Here is a 9466-nt window from a genome sequence, read left to right as displayed (position 1 = left end):
GTCGTGTCTGACTCTTTGTGACCCCATGAACCACAGCACACCAGGCCTCCCTGTCCATCACCAACTCCCAGAGTCTACCCAAGCCCATGTCCATTGAGTCGGTGATGCCACCCAACCATCTCATCCTTCGTCGTCCCCTTCTCCTCCTGCCCTCAATCTTTCCCAGCATCGGGGTCTTTTCAAATGAGTCAGCTCTTCTACGACCAACAAAAAACCTTCACTAAAGACCTTCACTACTCTTTTCTCTCTGAATATTTATTTTTTTTAAAAAATATTTATTTTTAGCTGTGCTGAATTTTCATTGCTGCGAGGGCTTTTCTCTGGCTGTGGCGAGCCGGGGCTGCTCTCTCGTTGCAGTGCTCGGGCTTCTCACTGCGGTGGCTTCCCCCGTTGCGGAGCACGGGCCCGCGGGCTTCAGCAGCTGTGGCGCCTGCGCTCAGTAGCTGTGGCCCACGGGTGTAGCTGCTCCTCGGCATGTGGAATCTTCCTGGATCCGGGATCAAACCCATGTCTCCTGAGTTGGCAGCTGGATTCTTAACCACTGAGCCACCAGGGAAGCCCTCTTTGGATATTTCTGACACCCAAACTGGGTCACGGGCTGAGCGCGAGCAGCAGTCCTGGGCTGTGGCCACATGCCACGGTCGACCCAGATGGTACTGGTTCCTGGACGGAGCGCGTGGGTCCAGGCGGGTGGCTGGCGGGGAGCCCCTAGGCTCTACTGCATTTCGATGACTCATAATAAGATTTTGGTGTTGAATGCAACATCCCAAAACAAATGGTAAAATCCTAGGTCAGGCAACTGAAACGTGGAGTGCACCTTACGTACATAAACTTTCGAGGACAGCATAAAAAGGCACAGGGCATTTCTTACACACAGTGGGACAGCTCTCTCTCCCAAAACATACAAAGTGAATATAGATGACATTCCTCTTTGAAAAATAAAAATAAAAAACGCATTTATTCGAATAGCCAAGAAAAAAAGAATTGCCATTTATTAAGATTCAACAAAGCATTGTACTTTTGAAAGCAACTGTCGGTGCATTTTCTTCAACAATCACATTCTATGAGGAAAAACATTAAAAGCCACAAACTTGTCTTTTAATCTCAGAGTTACAGACGTCTTTAATTCGAAATAAAAGGTCAAAAAACAAAACAAAAAAAACAAAACCCCAACAAATCCCACCCCAACAACAACAAAAAAACGAAAACGGAGAGATTCTTTACTTCCATCCCCAATTTAAAAATATCAGTTTTCTACAACTCAATGCTAAATGCAGCATGGGAAGCTGTATGTCTAGGTGCTCACGGGCACACACGCACGCACGCATGTATATTTGGTGTACATGTGTGGGGACGTGTACATCAAATATACAGAGCACAGGTAATGGCAAATGAGATGCGCTTACTCTGAGGAAGGTCTGTTTAGCTAAATACACTACTGAACTTGAGAAAAAAGTCTCGAACCAGTTTGTGCATAGTTCATGATCCTCTATAAAACCAGCTTTTGTTGATCTGCAATTTTGCAGGAACTTTTTTTTTTCTTTTCGTTTTTTGTCTTTTTTTTTTAATTGTTTTTTGCTTTTTTGTTTTGTTTTGATAAAACCATTAAAAAGCTAATTAAAAAAAATGTAATGCACAAGTTTCCTGATCAAGCAGGCAGGGAGCACATGTTCATATATTTTTTTTTTTTTTTTAAACATACTTGAGGGTATGTTACTCCATTGTCTCTTTCTTGCAAAACAATCAAAACATTGATCATTTTTTTTTAAACATAAAGCAATTTTTAATATATAAAGCACTCTTCGAACATCTATTTCCTTTGAGTCCATTATTTGGTACATACGTAACTGCTACACGTTAGAGATTAGGTATCTTTCTTCTTTGTGGTTTTTTTTTTTCCTCTTTTTTCTTATTTTTTTTTCCTTTATTTTGTATTATTATTTTTTTTAATAACATCTTCAGTGCTAGGAGTTGGGTGACGAAACACATGAAATGGTGTGGAGCTGTCCCTCGGGAACCCTGGTTTTCCTGAGCGCGCGTCCGCGTGTGCAAGACAGTGACCACAGCTCGTCGCCTCGACGAAGGGGACCGTCGACGAGTCCACGGCGACGGCCGGAGGGGAAAGCAACACTGTTCCATCCCAGAGCTCTGAAGCAGCGGATCTGCGTTCTGAAAATAGGTTTCTTTACGACAGAAGTCTTTTTTTTTTTTTTTTCTTTTTTTCTTTAAATTCCTTTTTAAAATTTTTTATTTTTAAAGTCTGAAGGAGAAAAAAAAAAAAGGTCTGTAAACAGGTGGGAGCCGTCACCACTGGCTCCGACAAAAGCAGTCACAACCCACACCCAAGTGCTTGTCTCCGCTCCTCTCGAGGAACCATCCATCCTCTGCAAGGATCTATGGCCACAGTTCAGCGAGTTTTTTTTTTTTTTTTTCCTTTTTTCTCTTTAACTTTATATTCCAAATGGAAAAATGGTGCAATACTCTGGTAATAATTTTCTTGCATTAGTCCACGATAAAAAGCTGCTAAAGGTAGGTATACATATTATTTCTCCAGAGATATACACTGTAATTTTTTTAAACGCAATTAACAGAGTCCTTGAGTAAACATTTACACATGAATTGTCACCGGCCCTGTCCTGTGAATTTTCTTGAACGTATAGGATTAGCTAGAGGAAGGGCAGGGACACTCAGTGCAAAGTTAGAAGCTAATAATAAACAACAAACATTTGACCAATGCGCCAAAAAAAAAAAAAAAAAAAAAGCACATACTGAATAAAAGGGAAAACCCACAGTTACATCCCTCACACACTTAACATATGAACACAGAAAGCACGCAGGCACACACGCTTGTTTCAACACACACACACACACACACACACACATATAGGCTGTCAACTTAGAAATGTTTCCTAGAGCCTGTTTCTGCGTACTGATGTCAACCTGGAAGTGTAGAATTAGAAAGTGTTCACATTTCATTATTGGCCTGCTGGATTCAAGTATTTGCATGTTTGATATGTCTTTTTTTTTAACTTTTAAAAAATATTTTTTTGGGGGGATTAAAAAAAATGACATGAAAAAGTAATGAAACAAGGGTAATGTGCATAGGCGGACCCGTGGGGACAGAGAGCAGAGCACAGACCGCTCCTTCCGCTCGGCTCCCGGTCGGGGCCGCGGACCGCGTCCCGGTGGCGGACGCCAGCTCCCCCTGATTACGGGGCCGCCTCTGGTAATGTGCATAATCATCACAGGCTCGTTTTAAATAGGCTTTCTCGTCTCCCTCCCTCCCTCCCCACCCCTCCCTCCCTTGATAAAATAACCCTTTCCAGCCCACAATCTGAAAAGTGCCCTTCATGATAGAACTATTCTAAGCAGCTTTTATACTTAAAAAAAAAATCAAAATGACAACACACCGTACAAACGTAAGACGACACCAAATAAAAAGCTGTGAGAAGCATCCTGTCGTGACGCGTGACGCTGCCCCGGCGCGGCCGCACTGTCTCGGGGACAGTTCGCAAGGCCTGCGTGTGGCCAAGGCTCGTCTTCAGTACTGGACAGAGGTACTTGAAAGGGCTGCCGGGCAGCTCCGGTCGGCGGGGTCCTCAGCAACACCCGGGCTGGAAAGGGTCAGCGTGTCCTCCTGCAGCTGGTGACCGCGGCACCCGCGGGGCCCCCCGGGGCTAGATGGACTCCCCACTGAGAAGGTCGCCAGGGAGCAACGTGTTCAGCGGGGTGGGGCTTCCGATGACCCTGCCGTCGTCGCTGCTGGGGGGGCCCCACAGGCTGCTCGAGTACTGGGGGACCCCGCCCCACAGCAGGTCGCTGCTCCCTTTGCCGGCCAGCCCCGGGGCATTCCAGTGGCCGGCGTCGCTCCGCACCAGGCCGTGGGCGCTGCCCGAGGTGCCCAGCCGCGTCTGGCTGGTCCCTGGGCTGGGCTGCCAGCTGGAGGTGGGTGGCAGTGCTTGGCCTTGGGCTAAGAAACGGTTCACTTCTTCTTCGCCGGCGAACTCGGCCAAGATGGTAGTGTTTCCCAGAACACACCTGGAAGGGCAGGGCGGCAATGGAAATAAGGGTTGGTGTTTTTGAGAAGATAACACAAACTCGACAAATCCTTAGCTAGACTAACCAAGAAAAAAAAAAAGAGGACACAAAATCAGAAACGAAAGGGAGGCATTATAACTGACAGTACAGAAATACTAATAGACATCTGAACCCCTTGTTTAACCACAGCATTATTTATAAATAGTCAAGATATGGCTACAAGCTAGTAGTCAACAAAGAAAATGTGAGGTGTGTGTGTGTGCATACACACACACACACACACAGACACAGACATGCACACACACACACAATGGACTACTGTGCAGGCACAAGAAAGAAGGAAATCCTTCAACAAAACAGATTAATCCTGAGGACCTTATGCTAAGGGAGGTAAGTCAAAGATCAGATAAATACTGCACGATATTTTTTATTTGGAACCCCCAAAAAGCCAAACTTGTAGACACATTTGGGAGTAGAATGGTGGTTTCCAGGAGCTGTGGGTGGAGAGATGGCAGAGGCTGGTCAAAGGGTACAGACGTCTGGTTAGATGACTAAGTTCTGGGGAGGGAAGGTGCAGCCTGGTGACCACAGTTAACAGTTCTGTATCGTTTATGTCAAAGCTGCTGACAGAGCAGATCTTCAATGTTTTCACCACAAACAGGAAGTAATAATTATGTGCCCTGGGGTCCTGTTAGCTCACATGGTGGTGAGCATTTGGCAGTTACAGAAACGTGCCAGGACAACAGGCACTACGCCTCTGAACTGACACACCGCTGCTGTGCGTCGGTCAGATCTCAAAACAAAAACTCAAAAAAGCCACAAACACAGAAAGCAGAACAGGGGGCCATGTGAGCGGAGCAGCTGTGAGTCTTCCTGTGTCCTCCTTGTTGGCTTTCCTGTGCTGTTGTTTTTTTAAAACAGGAAAAGGACAGCTGGAGGCTTCATGTCACAGGCCACCCAGAAACAGTCCAGCAGTTCACGCTTTACTACAGCTGTTTCCAAGGCCAGAGTACGAGCTTTTCCCCCTTGCTTTAGATTTCTAGCAGCTGTGTGGTGGTGGTATCGAGAGCACATTCTTAAGGATGTGCATGCATGGACCACTGAAGGTGGGCATCGTTTAGGGTCAGTGCAGTTCATCCTGGGCTGAAAACAGGCATGACTGATTTCTGGGGCCCACACCTCAAGTGACACTGCCGAGAAGGCCTACTCACGACGTCTAACTGGAGTCCTGTAATCAGGGGAGAGAAGTCGGCTGCAGGGAACACTACTAGGCCCAGGAGTGGGCACTGCCATGTGCATGCCTGGGGACATCCATGGAGAGAAGCTTCTTCCATCCCTGGGTCTCTCCTGGAGCCCCACTCCGTCCGGGGTAGGAGGGAGGGGGGAGAACCTTGGCACTTTGGCAGCAGAGGAAACCGATATGTCACAAGACACCTCTCAAGGGGTGAATTGCATCCCTTCAAATTCATATGTTGAAACCCTGAGACCTCATTGTGCCTGTGTTTGGAGAGAGTCTTTAAAGAGAGAATTGAAGTAAGACGTGCTTTTTGTAAAGAATGCACCTGTCAATGCAGGAGACTCAAGAGATGCGGGTTCCATCTCTGGTCAGGAAGAGCCCTGGAGTAGGAAATGGCGGTCCATTCCAGTATCCTTGCCTGGAGAATCCCACGGACAGAGGAGCCTAGAGGACTATCGTCCATGGGGATGCTGAGTCGGGCACGACTGAGCAACGAGCACACACGTGCGAGGTCATGAGGGTGGCCCTAACTCACTTGCACCACTGTCCCTAGAAGGAGAGGACGTTGGGACACATTCAGATGGAGCAATGTGGAGACACAGCAGAAGGCAGCTGTGTGCAAGCCGAGCAGAGGCCCTGGGGGGAGGTGACCCTGCCCACACTCTGCCGGACGTCCAGCCTCCAGACCGTGAGCCAGTGGACAATGGCGCCCGGGGGGCCTGCTGTGCCTCGGAGGCCCCAGGACCCTCCCGAGGCCCAGGCTGAGCACCGCGGGCCGCAGCCAGGGCGGCGCAGGGCAGGGGAGGGGAGGGACATACATGTGCAGGGACTTCTGGGCCTTGGCGGCTTCCTCCTTGGAGCTGTAGCGGACCACGGCATTGCCCTGCGTCAGGTTCAGGTGGAATGTGATGAGGGGCCCGTGCTGCAGGCACAGCGTCCGCAGGGTGGAGCCGTCGATCTGAGTGAGGAAGAGGAAGGGCGGTCACGCTAGTCCTGGGCAGTCATCACTCTGCACTTCAGAGACGAGCTTTATGAAACCGGGTCCACAGTACCCCGGGACGATGTCTGTCTCAGAGGGCTTCGTACACTGACTGCGGTATTAACCTTGTGCACCTGGTCATTCCCCATGTAATTTACAGTCCTGGACATTTCCCTCTGGTTCGTGAGCTGGGCTGTCAGGAGGAGAGAAACCTGCTACAGCTCTGCCCCACTCCTCACCAGAGCGCTTCACCCTGAGCCTTGCGGTCCCAGCCCCCGGGACGCATGAGCACAGGCCACGTCGTCCTGGAGCGGGTGCAGGTGAGGGTGAGTTGCTCTGTTTATCAGGGTGCACTCTTCGAGCCTCAGAGGGGTGAAAAGTCAACAGTTCACCAGAACACAGTTAAATGACCACCGCTGCCCGCACTGCCTTTGGACCGAGCGAGGCCTTGGGTTATGGACAAGGCCCTCGGGCCTGCATACCCCCACCAGCTGCCTGTACCTGGGGTGTGAGGTTGCGGAGAACGAGCCAGCTGCTTGTCCTTCCTGAGGCGTCGGTACTCCAGGCGGAACCTGCGCCCAGGGGGGAAGCCGGTCACCAAGGCTGCGCCGAGTCAGACCGCTCTCCCCAGCGCCCCAGGCCCCCGCACGCGGCTCGCAAAAAGCCTGCGCTCCCAGCCTTGTCACCCCTGGAAACCAACCCAGACTCGGGGTCCCTGCAGACCCGCAGGGGCAGGTGTGGCGGCAGAGACTCGAGAATTGCCGGGAGTCTTGGTCTCCTCCTCTGCCCCCCGCCCCTCTCAACTTTAGAATCAATGCTCTCAACCCACTTGCTGGCAAAACACGCAGACTCGCAGGCTGGCTTCACTCTCAGTGGTGTAAATTCTCTGTGCACCCCCTCATCCCCGAAGTTCAGAGGGGCCCGAGGAAGCCCCCTGGGACAGGGCGGTGTGCTCACACTGGGCGTGGAGTCCCTCATGCTGGGTGAACGGGCCTCTCTGAGGGCTCAGTGTGGCCCCTCAGTGTGTGCCGAGACCCCTGGGACCTCCTGGCTCAGAGCAAAGCTGTGCATGCTAACACCCAGGGCTGACGCTGAAACACGGGCAGCAGAGCCTGGGCCTGGACAATCCCCGAGAGTCTAGGTACCCCAGCCCCCCTCAGCCGTCTGGGGGTCCTTCTGAAGAAGCTGCAGGACAATATGGTGGCACCTACCTTCCCTAAGGGAAAGTGGGTTAGGCACCGACACTCCCACCCCTCACCCATCCGGATGCGAGAATGGACGCGTACCCGAGGAGTAAGAGCTGGTCCAGCCGAGGGGACTGGCTCCCCAGGCAGAGGAAGGCTTGGGGTTGGTTAGCCCTGGCGGGGGCCTTGTGGGTGCAGTAGTGTTTCTGGGCACCTTCCACAGTTCGTGAGACAGAGAGGCTTGCGTGTGGGAGGCAGAGCCAGAGGACCACGTCGATTTGATGTCTGACAGCTTACCTAGAAAGGCGGAGAAACGGAGCATGGGTATTCTTGAGACCGAGAAGTCACAAAGCGTCTGGGGACTTGTGCCAGGAGAGCTCTGGCTCCAGCAGACTGCGGGACCCGAGGGAAGCACCCCGTCAAGCCCCCCAACTTGAGGACCGCAGGCTGTCCTCTGAATTTTTGCCCAGAGACACAGTCTGCCGGTGGCTGTATAGATCCTGCCAGGATTGCTGATACTCAATTTGCTACACGCATCAGACACGAGCTCGCCAGAAAAAGAGCACTTTTTTGTGGTTCAGTGCTAAAGCTAATTTCACAAATTCTGCTGGGACACGTCTTATCGCATATCAAATTAATCAAGGTCGAGGCCCTCACACACACATATACACACACACACACATATATATACACCTTTGTGCTACTTCTTTAGGTGTCAGTCTCCTAGCAAAGCAACACGCCCTTTGATGTAACCCGCCTGAACTTGCATCTCCCAGCACTATCTCCACAGCTTGGAGACCCACTCTCTGCACCTGCAGAAGTGGGTGTGGGCCAGGTGCCCCAAGGATTGGCATCTGGGCACCTTGGCTGGGGAAAGCCTTTTGTAAGTCTCTTTGCGGAAAAAACAAAAAACAAAGCCCATGATGACTACCAGCCCTGACCCCTCCTGTGCCCAGGGACCTGCCACACAGCTGCCTCAGGAACCCAGTGTGGCGAGGGCAGCATGCAGAGAGGTTGCTGTTGCCCTCCTCCTGGGCCTGCGCTGCAGCGCCAGGTGGGCACCAGCCCCGCAGCGCCAGGAGGGCACCAGCCCTGCATGGGGGCGCCCCTTCCACCCTGGCTGCTGGGGGCCGACTGCAGCTTCACGACAACAAAGGCTCATTTGAGCACAGGAGTCCCTGATCAGGAAAACTGAAACGCCAGAAAAAAATGGCCCAAGATAATGGAAGATGGTTTTGTTTGCTCATCTTTTTGGCCAAATGACCGGGAAGTTTTAACGGCCTAATACATCCCCTGTGTAAACATGAGAGAGAATAAACATTAGAAGGACTAGAAGTAATCCAGAAGTTCTTGCTCTCTTTTTTAAATAAGTTGCTAAATTACAGTGGAACTACTTTCTCCCCGAGGCACTGGTATAAAGAGAATTCCTACAGCATTCTGACGCTGGTTTAAACAACAGCTAGACAAGAAGGTTGGTGGAATGCAGAAACACAGTTGAAGAAACTTATAAACAACACACTCTACTTAAATTCCACATCTTTCTGCAAACCTATCTACACTGTATGTATGTCCACATCTCTTTATATCCTTGTCTTAACATTTCCAGGTAAAAATTCCTTCAGAGTTATTATGACAAATTAATTCTCAATTCTCCTTTAAGCCTAAAAGAAATGTCTTACTGGAAAGACTTGTAAAGCCTACAGTGAGAGGAATAACCCAGGCACCGCATGGATCTGAGCGATGGGAGTTAAGTTGATAACAGCAGTTCCCAGCAGCTGCTGCCTTCAAGTCTGTGAGTTTTATATACCCCTGGTTTTGTGGTCATAAGAGGATGGTTGGGGGGAAGTGGGAGGGGAGGGGGAAGCAGACACGTTTAGGCAGTAGCTGTATTGCGTCTAGTGCTGGGGAGCTTCTATAACCCCAGGATCTTTGTGACAGGAGGTGTCAACATCCCCACTCCCCAGAGAGGGGGTAAGCAGTGCCCAAGGCCCCATTTCTGCTCGGCAAAGCTTGGGCTCACTCTCCATC

At 50.5% G+C, this 9466-nt stretch overlaps 1 protein-coding gene across 12 annotated transcripts in view; it reads right to left on the bottom strand.

Annotated features, from left to right (window-relative positions):
• Positions 1-968: 968 nt before the first annotated feature.
• The window catches only part of TNRC6C (trinucleotide repeat containing adaptor 6C), a 115243-nt gene continuing 106745 nt past the window's right edge, over positions 969-9466 (bottom strand). For 7 of the 12 annotated variants that reach the window (XM_086356332.1, XM_086356336.1, XM_086356335.1 and 4 more), the window contains 4 exons: positions 7541-7735; positions 6756-6826; positions 6094-6233; positions 3361-4038 (listed from right to left, as the gene is read on the bottom strand). In XM_086356332.1, coding sequence (XP_086212458.1) covers positions 3678-4038; positions 6094-6233; positions 6756-6826; positions 7541-7735 — 767 coding nt within the window. In that variant the 3' untranslated portion in view covers positions 3361-3677. Of the gene's footprint in view, positions 2261-3360; positions 4039-6093; positions 6234-6755; positions 6827-7540; positions 7736-9466 lie in introns of those variants that run through there. The other 5 variants (XR_015147234.1, XR_015147237.1, XR_015147236.1 and 2 more) reach the window with 3 other exon arrangements.

The sequence above is a fragment of the Bos grunniens genome, chromosome 19, assembly GCF_055505025.1.
Source record: "Bos grunniens cultivar Pamir isolate PY7600 chromosome 19, Bosgru_T2T1.0, whole genome shotgun sequence".
Classification (NCBI taxonomy): domain Eukaryota; kingdom Metazoa; phylum Chordata; class Mammalia; order Artiodactyla; family Bovidae; genus Bos; species Bos grunniens.
Note: the sequence above shows the minus strand (reverse complement) of the source record. Positions and strands in the feature narration are given on the sequence as shown.